This window comes from Poecilia mexicana, unplaced genomic scaffold (genome assembly GCF_051168715.1).
Source record: "Poecilia mexicana isolate PSO_F unplaced genomic scaffold, ASM5116871v1 scaffold_21, whole genome shotgun sequence".
NCBI classification, from domain to species: domain Eukaryota; kingdom Metazoa; phylum Chordata; class Actinopteri; order Cyprinodontiformes; family Poeciliidae; genus Poecilia; species Poecilia mexicana.
Genome location: NW_028263390.1, coordinates 20,431,235 through 20,451,490, shown reverse-complemented (window position 1 = coordinate 20,451,490; position 20,256 = coordinate 20,431,235). Strand labels below are relative to the sequence as shown.

General features: G+C 36.9%; 3 protein-coding genes across 6 annotated transcripts; all 3 read left to right on the top strand.

Moving 5' to 3' along the window:
• Nucleotides 1-1,274: 1,274 nt before the first annotated feature.
• On the top strand, nucleotides 1,275-5,416 carry LOC106923277 (gap junction Cx32.7 protein-like). The gene is made up of 4 exons (XM_014996227.2): nucleotides 1,275-1,409; nucleotides 2,602-2,754; nucleotides 2,909-3,094; nucleotides 3,267-5,416. The coding sequence occupies exons 2-4, from the start codon at nucleotides 2,626-2,628 to the stop codon at nucleotides 3,846-3,848; spliced, it is 897 nt and encodes a 298-aa protein (XP_014851713.2). The 5' UTR covers nucleotides 1,275-1,409; nucleotides 2,602-2,625; the 3' UTR covers nucleotides 3,849-5,416.
• A 3,025-nt stretch (nucleotides 5,417-8,441) lies between these two features.
• On the top strand, nucleotides 8,442-11,112 carry gja13.1 (gap junction protein alpha 13.1). 3 transcript variants are annotated; one of them, XM_014996228.2, is made up of 2 exons: nucleotides 8,442-8,587; nucleotides 9,593-11,112. In XM_014996228.2, the coding sequence occupies exon 2, from the start codon at nucleotides 9,620-9,622 to the stop codon at nucleotides 10,469-10,471; it is 852 nt and encodes a 283-aa protein (XP_014851714.2). In that variant the 5' UTR covers nucleotides 8,442-8,587; nucleotides 9,593-9,619; the 3' UTR covers nucleotides 10,472-11,112. The 3 variants fall into 3 exon arrangements, with proteins under 3 accessions (XP_014851714.2, XP_014851715.2, XP_087858095.1); XM_014996229.2 differs by having other exon boundaries at nucleotides 8,481-8,579; XM_088001969.1 differs by lacking the exon at nucleotides 8,442-8,587 and adding an exon at nucleotides 8,657-8,680.
• A 1,535-nt stretch (nucleotides 11,113-12,647) lies between these two features.
• On the top strand, nucleotides 12,648-16,663 carry LOC106923280 (gap junction Cx32.2 protein-like). 2 transcript variants are annotated; one of them, XM_014996231.2, is made up of 3 exons: nucleotides 12,648-12,765; nucleotides 13,625-13,755; nucleotides 14,624-16,663. In XM_014996231.2, the coding sequence occupies exons 2-3, from the start codon at nucleotides 13,627-13,629 to the stop codon at nucleotides 15,275-15,277; spliced, it is 783 nt and encodes a 260-aa protein (XP_014851717.1). In that variant the 5' UTR covers nucleotides 12,648-12,765; nucleotides 13,625-13,626; the 3' UTR covers nucleotides 15,278-16,663. The 2 variants fall into 2 exon arrangements, with proteins under 2 accessions (XP_014851717.1, XP_014851716.1); XM_014996230.2 differs by having other exon boundaries at nucleotides 12,654-12,765; nucleotides 13,622-13,755.
• The last annotated feature ends 3,593 nt before the right edge of the window (nucleotides 16,664-20,256 follow it).

Sequence of the window (20,256 nt, the reverse complement as noted above, 5' to 3'; positions counted from 1 at the left end):
GAGATCAACAGAACTGCTGTCTGCATTTTAAACTTAATAAAATATAAAAAATGTTTCAGTGAACTTCCAGTTGAAACCAGAAGTTTACATACTGTGAATAAATCTCTTCAAACAGACCAAACTTTTCTTGTTTTACCAAAATTACTTCTTTTTGATTATTTCCAGAAAATTAGGGTTAGGAAGAGAGATTTTTTCTGTAACTTTCTTTTAATTTATACAGTTAAAAAACAATTATGAATTCAAAAAGCTCTAAAATGTTCTTGCTAAGTTTTCTGACATTTAGCAAATAGAAATAACTTTGGTAATTCTAATTAAGCTAAACCGAGAAATGTTTGGTCTGATTTAACATCAGACGGTAAGAAAAAACGTTTATTTTTATTCACTGTCTGTAAACATCTGGTTTCATCCGTACAACAAGGCAAAACCAAATCATTTAATAGGATCATTTTAATAGAAGAACTACTGTAGATACAAAGCTTCAGAATAAATAATCAGCTTAATATATGTATTTTTTTTTTGTTTCACTCCAATAGATTCATAGATTTGTTTTTGTTCTTACATTATAAATATTCTTGCTATTCAGTTTTATTTTACATATCTTTCAGTTTTATATACTTATCAAGGCTTTACACAAGTTAAACACGAAACATGGTGGTGGCAGCATCATGATGTGGGGATGAAAATGGCTGACCTAAACTACTGGTAGGCCACAAAAATCTTTAAATTAAAATTCAAAAATTAGTTTATTGTAATATGTTTTTACTTTCGCAACAATATTTTATGAGATCTGTGTGTCATTAAAGATCCAAAACATAAAAACAGCTTCGGACTGTTGCCTTATTAAAAGGAAAACACAATTTCCACATTTATGGGGTCATCAACTGTTTTCTATTTTGTTGGCCAAATTTTTACCATCCTTGACTCGTGGTCAGGGGCAGAACAAAGTCATTTCAAGGGCCACAAATGGCCCCCGGGCCACACTTTGAACACCAATGGAATGGTTTAGATCAAAGTGCCTTACAGCTCATCCAGTCTGACTGAATATTTCAGCCTCCAGATGTTAAACCCTGTTAGAAGATCATTCAGACAGAATACAAATGCAAACCGCACTTTTTAGTTCATTTTTAAAATTGAAAAACATGCATCATGTCACAGTTATGCTACAGTTTGTGACAAAAATAATAAAAATGTGATATGAGTAGCTTTGCAAGGGAAAGTTGAGTAAATGAGAAAAGTTTCATGTTTCTGCTGCTCACTTTCAGCTGTGGCTCCATTGTTGTGGTTCGGACGGCGTCCTTCCAGATAAGCCAGCAAATTAACCATGACACAGTTTCTTCTTCTCTCATTTACTGCAGCATTCGCTCTTTCCTCCATCCACATTTCCTCCATTTTTATAGTTTCTCCACCAGGTGAGTTGATTTTCTCTCTTTACAGAAAGTTTAATTAAGTTTTTAATCATCTTTATCTGGATTTCCTGATATTTTAAGGCTTTACGTTCATTTTTATGTGCATACTTCATTCTAAACATCCAAAATAAAAGTGAAATCTGATTAAATGAAAACAAACTTTATAAAAGTATTATCTGAAACTATATGCATGGTATTTAAGTTTCTGTAATTTAAGATTTGCTTCGGGTTTGAGAGTTCAGCATATTAGTGTGTTTATGTTTGAAGCCTGCAGCTGTGGATTTATCTGCAAGGCAGCGAGAAATGATAGAAGCTTGACCTTCTGAGAGATTCACTTTTTACCTACTTACAGGAACCACAGCGAGTCCAAAAAACAGATATAACTTCACAAACATGTCCTGAAATTAAATCTTTTTCACAATTTTTGGCATTTATTTTGTAATATTGTAAAATAATGGTGGCATAAAATTAAATCCAGAGGTCTGCAACCTTTACACTCCACATTTGCCTTAAGTAAAATTGTTAAAAGAAATTTTAAAATCACACAAAACTTCAAATTTTTAAAATATTTCTGGAAATTTGTTGCCTCTTTTTTATTTTGAAATAAAGTAAAACACAACTTTGCAGAAAAGCATGGATACGTTTCTGTGAAGCTACATTGGTGCCATAAACTTAGTTTTTTTTAAAAACTGAAACTAAAAAAGTTTTAAAAATGAAAAAAACAACAACATTAGATCAGAAAAGTAGTTCAGAACATTTTTTTTTAGTTTCAAATCTTTGTTTTCAATTTCACATTTTTAAATTTTTGAACAAACTTCACGACCCTAATTTAGCTCCATACATTTTTTTTCTGTGGAATGCTAAAATTTATGGGATATTAAAAGACATAAAAAAACAGTTTCCAACTTAAAGTCAAAAAAATAGATCTAAAACAAAACCACTGGCATTTTTAGTGTGGTTCTGCTATGGACTATTAATTTATAACATAAAAGTTGCTTAAACCAGCGTTTGTTATTAAGTTTATATAAAATATATTTATATATTAACATTTTATTTCATCAGTTTAAACTGCAGAACGTCCAAAGAGCCTCTTGTGGCTCCAGAGCCGCACGTTGAACACCCTTGGTGCAGATGATGTTTAGTGATGAAATGCTGTTTCTGTGTGTTTCATGGATTTCCTGGGTCTCTGATGCAGAAGGTGGTGTAGCTGCCAGCTGAAATGGGAGAATGGGACCTACTGGGCCGGCTGCTGGAGAAAGTGCAGAGCCACTCCACCATGATCGGGAAGGTCTGGCTCACCGTTCTGTTCATTTTCCGGATCATGGTCCTGCAAACCGCTGCTGAAAAGGTCTGGTCAGACACAGAACACAAAAATGGAAAAAAGAACATAGTTTCCAACTCAATAAATAAATTTTTTACATGAAAAGACATCTTGAAAGAGCCTATCAGTTCCAGAATATCTAAAAACACGATAGCTTGGTTCTTCCTCTGATCCTACCCAGGTTTGGGGCGACGAACAGTCCGACTTCATCTGTAACACTCAGCAGCCGGGATGCGAGAACGTCTGCTACGACGTCGCCTTCCCCATCTCTCACGTCCGCTTCTGGGTCCTTCAGATCATCGCCTTGGCAACCCCAAAGCTGCTGTACCTCGGCCATGTCCTCCACGTGATTCACATTGAAAAGAAGGTGAGCTTCTGCCAAACCGGCTAGTGCTAATTATGAGGAACAACAGTAGGCAATGCTAACTAAAGCACTGATCATAAATGTTAGTTCCACTAACGCTAAACCCACATGGTGCTTAGTGGACGCTAAAGTTAAAATGTCTGACTTTGACTCATTCTTCTAACATTAAATGAAGGAAAGGATGGAGAACCAGGCAGAGCTGGACGACAAAGTGAGTCTCTTCCTCAGGAGGACCTTGAAGGTTCCCAAGTACACAAAAAGCAGTGGGAAGATCAGCATCCGCGGTCGCCTCCTCCGCAGTTATGTGCTGCATCTCATTGCCACAATTGTTCTGGAGGCCGTGTTCATTGTGGGTCAGTACCTACTGTATGGTTTCACCCTGAAGCCCCAGTACGTGTGCTCTCGCTCCCCGTGCCCTCACAAGGTGGACTGCTTCCTGTCCCGACCGACCGAGAAATCCGTCATCATCTGGTTCATGCTGGTGGCGGCCGCCGTCTCGCTCGCCCTCAGCATCGCCGAGCTGCTCTACCTGTTCGTGAAGGCGGTGAAGGAATGCGCGGCCAGACGGCAGGACTACACCGTTACCCCGGTGACGCCCCCGAGGTCGAAGAAGAAAGCTTTTCAGAAGCACAGCGAGGTGATCCAGAATTGTGTCAACCTGGATTTGGAGCTGCAGGGGAGGAAGTCAGGGATGAACGGGATGGTAGGCGCCATAGACGTGGTGACGGAGAGCAGCATTGGGGAAATCCACATCTGAGTCATCAATCTGTGTTTTGTTTGCATCGGCAGAAGTAAATAAAGTGGGGATAAGATCACCATCTTCCGTTCACAGAACAAAGTTACACAGAATTGGTTAAATGAGTAAAGATGAAACTAAAAGCTTCATTATGCACCTATTATGCTTGCTTGAACAAGTTGGAATGGGTGTCTGGGCTGTACCAAACATTCACAACTTACTCTTAGATAATAAAATTTTAGCTTAGTCCCTTCTGCCTATTTTCAGCTCCTTTCAGAATGAGCTGTTTTAGGGCTCTGTCTCTTTAAATCCAGACAAGCTGCTCCTGGTCACGCCCCCATCTCAACATTTACACTCGAAACGAGAAAACAGCTGCAAACGGAGGCGCAGCTATACAACCGTATATCTTCAAACCTGAGTCCAAACTTGTCTTTTCCAAACATGCTGGAGTTCTGCTTGGTTGCTAGGTAACGGGGCTGGGCTCAGCTGGGGTTGCTAGGTAACAGCGAAGTGACTCGAGGTTGTGATTTAATAATTGGAAAATTTTTGAAATGGCTCGTTTTCCATACACCAAAAAACATATTGCCAGAAAATGTCTGTGTTATTTTCTTTTAAAGATCATTGGCTGTTTTTGGAAGCAGTAGAGACAAAAACAGAAGAGACAAAAAAGGGACCTATTTTTCATAATAGGTCCCTTTTAATGCAAAGATTGTTTTTGTGGATATTAATAATTTTTATATTAGAAGTCTACAATTTTACAATACATAGTTTTTAAAAAATATGTTTAGGATTGCATCTATTGTTTCTTAACTAGATTGAAATAATTGTCAACTAATTTAGTAGTCATTAACTGAAGTATACAGACTAATGAAAAAACATATTCAGAGCTGTAATTAAGCCAAAACTGTATATATATATATACACATTTGAGATAAAAACACCTTTTTCTGTCAAAATGTTTTACCCAAAACTCGTCACATGGCCTAGTTTTAGCTTCACCTGGTTCAAATTAATGAAAGAAAAGCTATACTGTTGTATTTTAGGTAACAAAATGTTTATTTAATTATTTTAAAAGGGAAGTGAACTGTGTATATTTGCATTTTTTAATGTATTTCTAATATTGTATGAAAAGAGTTTACATTATAAATTTGTAAAATGTGCCAATTTCTCTTATCCGATTAATCGATTACTAACATAACTGTTACTTGCAGCCCTAGCTATACAGTATGAAAATAGTTTGTTTTCTGAAAGGTGAACTTTTGTTGAATATTTGATGTTTGCCTTTCAATCAGTTTGTCTTTTTCTTAAAACTTTCTTCTGTGGTGAGTTAAAGTTGCCTGGGTTTGTCAGGTTCCGGTTTTGCTGAAAAACTGTACATTTTTAATCTGGTTGTGTGTTGTTTCTGTTCTGTTTCCCCAGTAAAGTTTATATTTCATCGCAGCCCATTAGTCATCCCTCGCCCTGCAGTCATGCGGTTCCTCTCTTGATCCTGGGTCAGCGGTTTTTCTTTGCCAGTCAGTTCGGGCACACAGTTAGTTCTGGATTCTGCTGCGTTTATGGTTGCTTAATAAACACTTTTACTTCTCTAATCCTCTTGCCTCCAATCATGTAGTTTTTATTTGCTTCTTACTACTATAAAAAGTTATTTTTCCAGACAGGAGGGCATAGAAAGCACACCTTGGTACATTTAAAATTTTCTTCCACAAAACAAATATTACACACTATGATTATCTATTACTCACAGTGTTGCCACTCAGTAACTCATAGCAACGCCTCTAGTAACTCGTATTTGTTGTTTCCTGTTTGACTTTAACGTGAATCTTGGTCCAGTTTTCTGCACAGCATTGCTTTCATTACCGAGTCTCGGCCGGGTTTTGGCCCGACCTTTGTCTCAGTGTAGAGACGAGTTTATGGACAACACAGGTCACCCAAATCACCACCCCTCCTCCACCATGCTTCATGCTATGAGTCATTTGTCGTCGTTTTGTGCCATTTTATGTCCAGAAGTAGCACTTTTCCTCTTGTTCAAAACTCTCGCTCGGTCCACATTGTCCCAGATGTTTTGGAGTTGGTTCTGGAGTGTTTTTCATGGCTACTGATTTTATTTATTTGTTTTTGTTTTGTTTTTTTTTAAGTTTTGAGATTGGCATCTGGACGAAAAACAATATTTTTGTGGAAGTAGTTTTAGACATAACTTTATATCTTGAACAGGAGTCTTCGATTCTCTGAGGTCGTTGCTGATGCTGTTCCACCTCGGCGTTGTGCAGACGGGTCAAACTGATGATGAAGAGTTTTGAATTATTTTAGTTTTGTTTTTCCCGCACACATTTTTATTTTTTTTCTTGTTCAAATCAGGGGTTTAAAATTTTATGTCAAATGGGTCAAAATTGTCAGATCAAAACTACATTTTTGTAAAAAAGTAGATGTTATTAATATTACATCCAACACTTATGCATCCAGTTTTCAAATTCTTTTAGGCTTGTTTAAACAAATTTATTTTCAGTTATTTAAAAAAAAGATTTGAGTTACTTTCTTTTAAAACGCTTGCTATATGTGGTTGAGTCTAATAAATTAAATAAAAGAAGCAAATTTTGGTGCAGCAGTCGACGTTTAGTAAAAGTCTATGAATATTAAAGTTTGGTGGTAAAAAGATAAATACTTTGTGTTATATTTAACATATTCAACTATCAGTAATAATTTTAATAATAAACTAATTTGTATCATTATTGAACTGCAGTGTGGGGCCACAAAAAATCAGTCTAAGGTCCACAATTTGCCCCCGCGCCACACTTTGGAGACCCACAGTTTAAACCATTTATTTTGGTTTAAATCTAAATAAATGAATGAATAAATAATGTGGAATCTTTTGTGTTTTTGTTAAATTTAGAAGATCTTGTCTTACTGACCACAGTAAGTTAAAATGCATAAATCTGTACAAATAAATAAAGATGTTCTTACTTTTGTTTACCAACAGTATATTTTTGTCACTTAATATGGATTCAGAAAAACTAATTCCACCTGTTTAACTCGTCTACTTGAGTCCTAAAATGGTTTTGATCTGAAACAGATTACAAAACAAAGATTATTCAAGCTAAAAATTACTTCTTTTTTTTTATTTCTGGAAATTTGTTTTAAAATCGATGACTGGACCGATGATTAAATGGTTGCAAATGTATAAATGTGCAAACGTTACACATTATGAAAGCAAACATTCGGAAAAGGAGGAGGAAGAATGTGACGGTAAGCAACATGAGTCCCTGTAAGGAGTGAATAACTAAAATGATGAATTTCATTCAAAGTTTATCTATTTCCAATTTCAAAACAGAACATTTCAGAGCACAGTCTGATCTAAACATTTAACTTTAAAAGCACAGTGTGTCTTTACAGTTTCTTGTGTTTTGCCGTTTTTTTATCACAAATGCTTCAGATCATTGATGTGGAAAAGTAATTTCATCCTAATGATCAATAAATGTAAAATCAATCTGTTACATCTCTGTGAGAAAATGCTGACCCCTTCTTCTTACTGCCTATAAGTCCAGACTTTGGCTAGGCCACTCCAAACCGTCATTTTGTTTTGCTTTTAAGGCATTAAAAAGCAGACCTGTTGGTGCAGTGGCGCTCCCGAGGGGTGGGCATGAGGGGCCCAGGGCCCCGTCTTCAGCTCTCCAAAAGAATCATGTCTGTACACATATAAACAAATAAATATAAATAAAAACAGCTCTGGAAAAAACTAAGCCTGCTGCACTGAGCCCCATTGAAAACCTCCTGGTTATTCCACCAAATACTGATTCCTGAACTCTTCCTGAGTTAAAACATTAGTATTGTTGTTTCTAAATTAATATTAACTTGTTTTCTTTGCATTATTTGAGGTCTGAAAGGACTGCATCTTTTTCATTATTTTCTGTGAATAAGTACTAAATTTTTGCTTGGAATTTTGGAGACATGTCAGCAGTTCATAGAATAATTATTTTTATTTTTTATCCTTGTTGAATTATTATACTGTCCCTTAAATGGAGTAAATGATGTCTGCTCTAGATCCTGCTCTGTGTTACTTTGTGACCTCCTGGAGACGTCCTAAATTGGATTTTGGAGTCATTTTCCATTTGTTTTTCGTATTTTCATGATATTTTTTTTAGATTTTGGCATTATGTGTTGTTGTTTTTTAGATCTTTTAGCCTACTTCATGTTGATACTCGATACTTAAGATGATACTTAAGTGATTCCACAGCTTACATCCCAACCAGGCTTTGGGTGTAACATGTGAAATTGACCCAAAAATGGGATTAGTCACAGTTATTCATAATGTAACACAACTGAACTTTCACACTGGGTCGGGTTGAGCTTTTTGCCCTACAGTAAATTTAATAAAAACAGCTTTTGCTGTTAATGAAGTGAAGCAAATCCAGAGGAAATAAGAGTGGTTAATTAAATAATTAATCTGGAATTTTAAAATAAAAGCGTTTCCTTCCATCATAATAGTTTAAAAGATTGTCACACCAAACCTCCAGTCTTTCCAGCAAACTTAAATTTGGGCTTCAAAGTTGTCAATCATTAGTCGCTCCTACACCCGGTTTAGTCTCACTTCATTTTTTTCTATCTTTACTCGCTGACGGTTACAACGTGACAAAAAGGCCAGATGCATGTTGCGTAAGTTGATCCCTCATGAGAGCTGCTGTCCTCACCCAGCACAAAACTCCAAGGTCCAACCATAGTTAGTGATCCTCTCCAGCAGAGACAGTCCTTTCTGACCAGGTCAGCAGGTAAGATGGTCTGTTTTCACCTTTCTGCTGCAGATCTCTGATCGCTTTAGGAAGCAGCGGTGCTTATTTCTCTTGAGATCGCTCAAATTTAAGGTGTTTTAATTTTTTAAGCATTTCCGATTGAAGTGATTGGTGAAAAGATTTTTTGCAAAGCTTATTTAAGCGTATCTCAGATTGCCTCTAGCTGTTTAATTAGTTTAGATTTAAGGTGTTTCTTTGTATAATTTAGATTTTTTTTCACTTTGACTCAGTTTTAGTTTCCTTAAGGAGTGACAGTTTGGGTGAAATATCGATCAAAACGCACAAGGTTCGGCTGGCACATGTGTTTTTGTTCTTACGCTTAAATCCAAATCTATTCAAGTCAGTTTATTCTTAGAGTCCAATTTACAAAAAAATATTTAAATTCAGTCCTAGATAGATAGATCCAAGCATAGATTAAAACAACAGTCTTTCTTTTAAGAAGATAATAAAATACAATATTCTATCAAGTGGACTGATTCGGTAGAGTGCTGTATCATTGCACAGATAATATATTTTCTTTTTTTCGTTGTTTCTTTGGGTTTTTCTAAAATACATCGCCGGTTATGTGTTTAACATATTCTATATGTCTGGTTGATTGATGCCACCTTCCTAAGAGTCTTTTTTTCCAACAGTATTTTTTTTATACTGTTGAAACTGAGAGCTGAATCATGACTTGGGTCATTATTTTAGGAAGGTGACGATACGGTGTAGCAAAATGACTTTTACTTCCAGCTACTCTTTTTCATTCAAAACTTTTGTTTTGAACATGTGGCATGTTAATTTTAAACAGTAAATGAATGAAATAAATAATGATTCACCTATTAAACAGTAAGAAGTCTTCTTTCCATACGAGTGCATTGATTAGATAAAATGTTGGGGTTAATAATTCAGCAGCAAGGTGTGGTTCAGGGTCGCTGAGACCAAAACGAGGAGTTTGTTCAGTTGATTAAGTGCTGACATGTTTCTTCCTTTGCTCTGCCACAGATTAGAGCCTGAAAAGCCTCAGTAAAGATGGGAGACTGGGGGATTTTGTCAACCTTGCTGGAGCGAGTCCAGTCCCACTCCACTGTGATTGGGAAGATCTGGATGAGCGTCCTCTTCCTGTTCCGGATCATGGTGCTGGGAGCGGGCGCCGAGAGCGTCTGGGGCGACGAGCAGTCGGACTTCATCTGCAACACCCAGCAGCCCGGTTGTGAGAACGTCTGCTACGACTGGACCTTCCCCATCTCGCACATCCGCTTCTGGGTCCTGCAGATCCTGTTCGTGTCCACGCCGACGCTCATCTACCTGGGCCACGCCATGCACGTCATCCAGCACGAGAAGAAGCTGAGAGAGGCGCTGGCGAGTCCGGACGGGCCGCGGAAACTCAAGCAGCCCAAATACAGCGACGAGAAGGGACACGTAAAGATCAAGGGGAACCTGCTGGGCAGCTACCTGACCCAGCTCATCTTCAAGATCATCATCGAGGCCGGCTTCATTGTGGGGCAGTACTACCTGTACGGCTTCGTCATGGTCCCCATGTTCGCCTGCCAGAGGAAGCCGTGTCCCTTCACCGTGGAGTGCTACATGTCCCGGCCCACCGAGAAGACCATCTTCATCATCTTCATGCTGGTGGTGGCCTGCGTCTCCCTCCTCCTAAACGTCATCGAGTTGTTCTACCTGATGGCCACAAGGTGCAAGTCCAAGCGCCGCACCCAAAGGATGACGTCGGCGGAGAACCCCGCCAGCCTCTCGGGCCCCAGGTGGCCGACGACGGAGGACACGATGCGGCAGAACAAGATGAACATGGAGCTGGAGAACCACAGCGTGGGAGGCAGCCTGGACGGAGCCAAAGAGGAGAAACGGCTCCTGAGCGGACATTAGCTTCCCAAGATTAGCTTGTTTTCAATACCTTCAAGAGACTCAAACCAGTGTGCATATCGTATACTAACAAAAATCACCATAAATATCCAACGGGAAGAGTCACAGTAGCTGTGTTTCCGTTACAAATGAGCGCAAAAATTTGTCGATAAAAAAACACAATTTTGCAATTAAAATCACATGAATAAGTCATTAAAAAAGATGCTGCTCCATTGTCCACCTACCACTTCCTGTTGTCTTCTTCATGGTTTCCGGCAGTAGTAACATCTAGTTGTTGATCACATGACTTCTGTGATGTGAAAAAAGTGTTTCCAATACAGTTTTGCTAAACACAATATTTTTGAAATTGACAAATTTACTTTTGTAATTCCAATTCACTCAATCATACGGTCAATGGAAACGCAGCTATGGATGAATTTTTCTTCTTATTTTAACTTGAAATCTACTAATAAACGTGTGCAATACTGATTTTATTTATACTTGTGACTGGAAGAGTGAGAAGTTTAAGTTTGTGTTCTTTGTGTGTTTGTGACACACATCTTTTCCATTAAAATACGCTTCCTGTACTGTGATTACAATGATTGTAGCAGAGATATTTTTGTATGGCTTTATCTCTTTCTAATAAATGATTGAAACTGAACAAAGTTGTTTTTTTAACTATAGAAAATAAAGTAAGAAATAAAATTCTGAAGAATCAGAATAAAGCTGATCTATAAAATACTTCACTTGTGTATTAATGTGATTTATTCATTCATACTACACCAACATATTAGCTTTTATTCGCTCTCTGACTATAAATAATACTAACCGTTTCCTGATTTAGCTCATTTATCAGGTTTTTAGCAGTTGGTATGACTTGGGTCAAACGTTTTTGACCTCATAAACATCAACTTTGTTGTCTTTAAATGCCTTTTTAAATAATTTTGCTAAGAGGTTGATCGATTGATGACTGATTCAGTTATCACACATAATGTTTTTTCATTGTGACGTCATCCATTGCATGATATGGACCAATCCCTCCTACAACAAAACACCCACACACCATGATGCTTTCACCCCATGCTTTCTAATTGTGGCTTTTCCATAAAATGTAATAATCAGTATGTTGAAATTAAGTGATATAACCTTAAACATTAAGGTCTTCAAGCTGTATTATGGCTTTTTATGTTGCTTTTTGAGTAACGGCCTCTTCCTTCCTGAACGACCTTTCAGCACAAAACTTATTTCTCTATGGAAACTAAAACTCTTATCAAAGTATTTTCAGATCTGAGATTTGCTCCTGGAGTGTCTCCAATTGACTAAAATCTTGTGAATCCTGGCTGTTATAGAAAAACAATATCTTTAGTCAGAGGCTTCTTCATATTTGATGTAATACTGACTGCTGCAGGAGATTTTTCCTGCCTAGAGCCAGTAATGTCTACAACATCTCTTTGGAAAAACTGAATTAATATGAGTTAAAGTAATATTAAATTTCCTTTTTGGATCAATAAAGTACTTCTGCATTGAATTGAATTGAACTGAATTAATCTGAAGCTCACTAAGCCCTAAGATAATCGTCTGAGCATTTACAAACTTAGTGTTTGTCCACTACTGAACATTTTATATACATATATAATTACAGTTTTTACTACGTCAAGTAGCAACAGTAGTAAAAATAGGTCCATAAAGACATAGACCAACCCACGACAGTTTGATTCATTTGGAATAAAATTATAGCAGTGACTGACATTTGCAAGTCAAAAGTTATGGTTGCTATAATTTTTAGATGCAGATGAGGAATGTATAAAAGTGTAAAAGTCACTCTGACTGCGAATGAGACGGGGTTGATTATGTTAGCGAGACAAAGCTCCTCTATAACCTGAATATTGTCTTAAAACTTCCATCTGTCCTTAGTTTTTCATGTTTAATATGCTATAATGGACGATTTCTGTCAGAACAATGTGGTTTTTACCTTTTACACCCCAACTCTGTTATTAATTTACAAAAACCTCCTCACCTTTTAGATCCATATCTCGCGTATTTGTCCTAAACAGAACTATTCACACAGCTGAAGCAGAAACATGCGTTTTTTAAACTGCTGCCAATCATTAACTTCCACAATCTTGTCAGAGCTCAGCCCAAATGTCTCATTTCCAGATGTCACGACAACGTGACGGCTCAAGCGGTTGTGCAACAGCATCTAATCTAAAGTTCAAGGTATCGTCCACGAGTTTGAGTCGGAGCGGTGGACGCTGTCATTCAGCTTCAGCGCCGGTGGCCTGTCAGTTTGTCTCACAGAAGAGAGTTTTAAATCAAAGGTAAGCAGGTTTTTATATTGTCTTTATCATTTCCATACAAGGAAATAGGATCAAATGTAAAACATGTTTATTTTTGGAAGGATATAGAAAAATGTATCTAAGCCAAGCAGGTGTCTTAACCTCATATTAATATTTATTTATAAATATAAAGAGTTTTAAGCATGTCTGTGAGCATGTTTGTTAGAACATGCACAGTTTTAACTGTGTACATGTTCCAACAAACATGCACACAGACACGCTTAGTTATGTTTTAACTAAGCAAACATAAAACCTGTGATTTTTAGTTTTTCTTTGATCACATTCAGCTGTTCTGATTAGTTAGGATAACACAGCAAACATTAAATAACTTTCTTATGATTTCAGATGAATGTAGCAGCAAATTAAAACATTAAACAATAAAAAAATGCTTTTTGATGTCAGATGTGATCGAATATTTCTTCATGATCAGTTCAGTGAGATCAACTGAGGCCTGATACTGTAGCTCTTCTGTTTTTGTTTTCTTTTTACTTATTATTTATATTATTTTAACAATATATATGAATTATTTTTCTTTTCTTGTAATAGTTCTCTTTTTCTTTTCATCAACTTATTTCATTATCGTTCTTGTACAGCACTTTGGTGCAGTTTTACACCTGCTATCTAAATAAATTTGACATTGACATATTGGAGATAAAGCTGGTATGTTTTTATATAATTTTTATCAAACAAATACTTAATAGATAAAACATAATGTACTATTCTTCATTATAGCTTAAAAACAGTTTTTCCTCTGTTTGTTTAATTTTTGACTGAAATAACAAATAAATGAGAGGTGATCATTTCAGATTTTACCATCTGCTGTGTGAATTGTGTGCAGCAGCCATGGGAGAGTGGGGATTCCTGTCCAGTCTGCTTAATAAGGTGCAGACCCACTCCACTGTGGTGGGAAAAGTCTGGCTCAGCGTGCTTTTCATCTTCAGGATTATGGTTCTTGGAGCGGGAGCCGAGAAGGTCAGATTATAATATTTAAGTTTATAATTTTTTTTAATATTATCTAATTTTTCCCCTATTTTTTGTGTGTAAACTGTAATGTACCTGTGACAGTAACTTGTGCATCGTTTAAGTATGTAAATAGCTCTCTTTGGTGGCTAACTGTATGTAGTCTAACTTACAGCTAACGTCACATTTACAGCAGATGTGTGAGCAATAATGTAAAAGCTGTGAATTAATCATTAAATAGATGCTTATTGTAACTATAATAATCTTTCCTTATGAGCTTAAAATTAACCAGTTTTACTCATTAATGATTTATTTTATTCTAAAAGCAATTATTCAAAGACCTATTCGAATTTGAAGTGATAGAACAACATAATTAGTGAAGTGGAAATAAAATCCTACATTTTTTTCCCAAATACAGAATAAAATGTCTGAAGTTCGTCTCAGTTTCATCTGGTACCCATTAATGAAATCATTGCATGTGTTTGCTGAAACATAGTAGTGGCTGAATTCGACACACGCCTGCAGTTTTTGTTAAAGTTTCATCAGTTTTTTATTGACAGAAACTGATTTGGAAACATTTTCTTTTCCCTGATTTTGTTATTTTATGTTACTTACATGAATTATTGTCATTCTGGGTCTTAATAAAACAAAATTTCCACTTAAATTTATATTTTGGTCAGTCAGATGATGACATTTTTAAATATTAAATGATTGATAATTTGACCAGTTACTACCTGCTCTACTGGAGTAATTTCTTGGATGGCTACTTTTTACTTTAACTTGAGTAATTGATGTATTGCGACTCTTACTTGATATATAGTTTTTGGTTCTCTGCCACCTCTGATAACAATAATAATAAAATCTAGTTTTAACGTTGCAGGTTTGGGGTGATGAACAGTCCAAAATGGTTTGCAACACCAAGCAACCTGGTTGTAAGAACGTCTGCTACGACCAAGCCTTCCCCATCTCGCACATTCGGTTCTGGGTTCTCCAGATCATCTTCGTCTCCACGCCATCCCTAATCTACCTCGGCCACGTCATCCATGTAATCCACAAAGAGAAAAAGCTGAGAGAATACATGGAAGCCCACCCCAGCCGGGGGATTGTGAAGGGACCAAAGTACTCTGATGAAAAGGGGAAAGTCCAGCTCAAGGGCAACCTGCTGGGAAACTACATGACCTCCATCTTCTTCAGAATCCTGCTGGAGATAGGCTTCATAGTGGGGCAGTACTACCTGTACGGGTTCGTCATGGAGCCACAGATCGTCTGCAACCGGGCGCCGTGTCCCTTCACCGTCGAGTGCTTCATGTCCCGGCCCACGGAGAAAACCATCTTCATCCTCTTCATGCTGGTCATGTCCTGCGTCTCGGTGGTGCTCAACGTGGTGGAGATCTTCTACCTGGCGTGCACCAGGTCGTCCAGGCGGAAGTCCAAATCGGTGCCGACGACGGCCATCGCCGTCCACCCGCGTTTCACCACCGACAGCATGATGAAGAACGAGAAGCTCGGCCGTCATGACTCCAGCACGGCTTGAGGGACGACGTTCGGTGGATCCACCGAGTCTGTTGGCGGCAGGGCGGGGAAGCGGTGACTACACTGCAAAAACACAAAATATTACCAAGAATTTCTGGTTTGTTTTTAGTGCAAATATCTTAGAACACTTGAAATAAGAAAAACTAACAAGTAGGTTTTCAACAAGATATTAGAGCTTGTTTTATGTTGCTTTATGACTTTTGATTTTCGTGTTTTTATAATGCAAAGCACTTTGAAATGCTTTGTTGCTGAAATGTGCAATACAAATAAACTTGATTGGCTGATTATTTCAAGTAAATAGTTCCTTTATAAAAGATGTAACCTTTATAAAAAATATTATTTTTACATATTTGTTGAAACTGTCAAATCAAGCTCATCTTTCTTCTCCCAGTTCTAACTAGAAACAACCAATCAGACCCAGGAGGCGGGTCTTAGTGCTGTCAATCACCTACCTTGCTCTGTGCTATGCTGCAGCTAGCAGAGCCTGTTGTGAATGCTAAGGCTAGTTAGCATGGCCATCAATGATGGCAGACAAATAGTTTTTTCTTTAATGAAAAGCAGTTTTTCTGCCATTATCACATGAGCACCAAGTACACAACATTGATTGACAGCACTAAGACGCCCCTCCTCTCTCTGATTGGTTGCTTTTGGTCGGGGGCGGTGCATTTCTTCAGACTGCAATAGAACCACAGGGTGATCACTCTTTGCACAACATGATGACAGTTTTAACAAATATGTAGAAAACATTTTTATAAAAGTTACATACTGCAGGTTTGGTACTGATGAAAACGTTCTGGTTCCACTGGCAGATTTTTTCACTTATAGAAACATTTTTCTGATGCAACAAGTGAAATAATCTGCATCTGGAACTAGTACTGTTTCATCAGTTTAATTCAATATTAACTTAAAACAACATATTTTGTGTTTTTGAAGTGTACAAAGGTTGAATCTGTGAGAAAATTGGCCCGTTTGTACGACTACAGTTACAGAATACAGTGCTGTTATTTATAAGGTATTAAATTACTAAACATATACAAATTTAGAGTTCTAGTTTGTTCTTGTTTAATAAGTAACAAACTGAAATATCTAGTAGCTTTGATGTCAATGAGATTGTGAAGAAAAATGGTTTTATTTGGTGTTTGCTTTGTGTTTTGTACATATGTGTATCAGGATCACAGCTCTTCTGCAGGAAGCTGCACCTGTTTGGTTTTTAAATCTATTTGTTTGCTTTACAAGACCTGATTATACATTTTTAGTAAATCGTTTTGGTTGGCTTTCTTTTTATCAACGGGGTTTTTGTTCCTTTTGACATAATTAAATTCATGCAATACAAAATGTATAATTTTATGTCCCATTTTGTAAAATAAAATATTTTCTGAAAGGTTAATTGACCTCCCTAATTTGATATGTGAATATGATGCCATTTACTGGGATGCATCTGCAAAATGAAACTTTATTCTGCATTTGCAGCACATATATAAAAACACAACACACCATGCCAGAGTGGCAGCGAGTAATAAATTAAACTGAGAAAAATTATTTTCAAATGTTGTCATCTTGGACTATCCAGAACATTTTAATTGTTAATTTGGATGTATGTTTGGCCTCATTGTGATGCTGAAAAATAAAAATCTCTCTGATTTTCAGCTTTCTAGCATAAACCTGGACGTTTTGGGTCAAAGTTATCATTTACAACTATTAATGATCGTCCACTGGCCTTTCAGTTTTTAAGACATTTTCTCCATAATTCTTTGGGTCAAACTCAAGAGATTTAATAAATATAAACAAAAAACTAAGCAAAGCACAGGACAGTGGTGGTCCCCACCAGCTACAAAGTTACCTAACCTTGCTGCATTAATCATAAAAACGTATTCCGCTAATATTGAAGCACTGAAACAAGACGTATTTAGAGGAACCTAATGCTAAGGCGCTAATCTCAACCATACGGATACAAAATGACAAAAAGTCTTACAAGGTATGCTGCCCTCAACAGGGTTAAATTTGTTATTACACACCTACTTGTAGTTTGCTCTTCAGGAAGTGGCTCTTTGTAACAGACCTTTCACTCAAGGCTCCATTTTTGTTGAGTTTTGCTAACTCTGTTGCTAATTTTGGCTAATTGCTATCACTCAGAAAGCTCTCCAGACTTCAGTAGATTTTGAACTATTTACTGTAGGGAATGCTTTCTGGGTGTAGAATAAGTCATTTACTGCCTCTCATCACAGAAGAGACTGCTGTGAAAACAATCTTCACGCCCTTCAAAATAAGAGCATGACTATAAATGTCTAATACTAGATAACCAAAACTTCAACAGTTGAACTTTATTCAACTGACAGTTTACAAAACAGCCAATTTAGAATTTACCAGGAAAACTTAATTTAGCCTTAATTAAAATTAACAGATATTTAATATTAGCATATTGACAGATTAGCATAAGTGTGGCCACCGCTGGTATAGAACATGAAATGATTATAAAAGCAAATGGGGCCCAAATAAAACCTTAGCAAACTGTTACATGTGAGTTTTTTCTGCCCAAACTCTGCAGCTAACACTTCCCTAGCTAGCCTGATTGAACACACTGGATCCCAATAATCTTTCACCTCCTTTGTGTTTTTGTTCACTGTTTTCTTCTCTCCATACCAGTTTGTTTGTTTCGGCCATTTTTCACATCTTTTCCCTCTAGTAATTTTGTTCCCCTTGCATTTATTGACTCCTTCTGCCTCTCTTGTACTGACCCTGGCTTTTCTTTGAGCTGTGCATTTAACTCCACCCTGCTTCGTGCTTTCTTTAAAAAATAATCTGATTCTTTGGAAGAAACATTAAGAAATGAATGATGATTCAAGACATTTCTACAGTTCTTGAATCCCCCTTTGTTTGCCAGGACATGAATCAGTTAACAGTAATTCAACTCCTTAACTGGTGCATTGGTCAAGAGTTTCCTGACATCTCCCTCACCAAACTGAAAAGTTATGTGTAGCTTTTCCAGCTAGAGACAAACAAAAAATATTATCTTTGGATGCCCTGGAAACAAAATACTCACTAGATAGCACTCACTAGTACTTGGACCCTGTTTTCTATGTGGTATAATATGTAGTAACATATTGCATCATAGGTTACATTGTAAATGTGTTACACTTTTACAGAACATTTTTATCTTCAGCTGAGTTGTCAGTATGCTCTACATGTGTTTATTTTATTAGTTCACACTGACAGCACTGTGGAAAGGTTTGGACTCCTACCTTATTTCGGTATTTTTGTTTGAACTTTGAGTATTTTTGACTGATTTTCCATTCTATCAATTTTAGCTATGTTTTTGCTGTTTTTTCTCTTAAAGGGGCCACTGTTGTGTCTCAACCCAATAATTATTTTAAATTGAATTTTTAGACATTTTATTACATTGACCCTTTCACACAAATATATCTCATCCCCATGTTTTAAGTTAAATCTGTCAACAATAGAAAATAGTCCACATTTTCACTAACAGAAAATATGATTTTGGAACCAACAAGGTTATTACTAAGGAGCAATTGGCCTAGAAATTTAACATACTGTAAACAACAAACAATTATAAAGGATGACGCCTTCTTCAGCTGTCCTTTTGTTTTAATTTCCTCTGGAAGTCACAGAACGTGAAGGAACCATGGAACAAACTGCTAACCTGGCTTCGCATAGCTGGTCATTGTTAAGGAAGAATTTTCTAAATTGGTTAACTTTGGAAAAAGTTTGGCTCTCTCTTCCTCTGGATCCCAGGTCCTCTCGGCGGGCCACGTGTAGCCACAAGGAAAACAACAATGCGTGTTGACGTCACAGAATTACAGAGTTTAATAAACTTACACCAGAAACTGCAGAACAACGAAGACATACATTCATTTACCTGACAGACTTGGAAAAGAAGGAAAGAAAGAAAAGCAAAGACGTGCAAAGACATCTTTGGAGAGTTGCAAGAGCAAATCTGATTTGTTACTTCTGTGTAGAAAGTTTTATCTTCTTTTCTTTAATTTATTCAAATAAGGCGTATCTTTGCTCATCCAACCAGGAGCTATCTCTGACCCTCTCTCAAGCCAGAAATCCCTGCCGTGTTTACGGCCTTTCACAGATGAGTGTGAAAAGCTACAACTTCCACTGTGTTGTTTTCCTACAGACAAAAGGCAGTTCAAACGATCCTAGCAAACCATCTGCTGTAACTACAAGTAAAATAACGGTCAATAGGCCAGAATAAGTTACTGATTTAAAACCACAATTTAGGCCATTTGAATCAAGACATGTTAAGTTTTAAAACTAGCTTATTTTAAATTTATTTTCTCAACATCATCCAATATCAGAAAACTAGAAAACACTAGAAATTTGTGGTGTTTAGACAATACTAAACGTGGTGTGCCTGGGGGGGTTGGGTTCCTACAAGGCAGTCATTGCCTTTATGACTCCAATTCAGTAAAATTGGAACATTTGTGCATGTTCATTTGAATGTGAATGTGCATTTGAACATGCACAAATCCATACACTGATTGGGAGTCAACATCAAGATGTGGGAGGGAGAAATTTCCTTTTTCCAAAACAATCATTTGCTCCATTGAGTCACAGTCGACTGATGCTACCATAGATAGAGCTGCGTGGGGTGAATAAAAAAGCGACAAGTTATTCATCTCTATTTATTTACCAGTTTCATAGAACCTGGTGATTCATGAATCATTTGAACAAGTGGATATTTTTCATTTACCGTTTCTCATTGGAATCCCAGCTGGATGTTTCCTTTTGTTGCCAAGCAAGTTTGACCAAAGTCACGTCAGCATAGAAAATCATGTTCCTCTTTCAGTCAGAGAGGTGGAGCACCAACAGGAGCCGTTGGTGACATTTTAGACTTCTGGAAATGTTCTGAGTTTTCTGTTTTTTTATTTCTAGAATTGTTTTTTTCTAGCACATTTTTGACTTTCCAAACTCATAAACTTCCTTGTTTTTTCTAAAAACTTTTGCAATTAATCT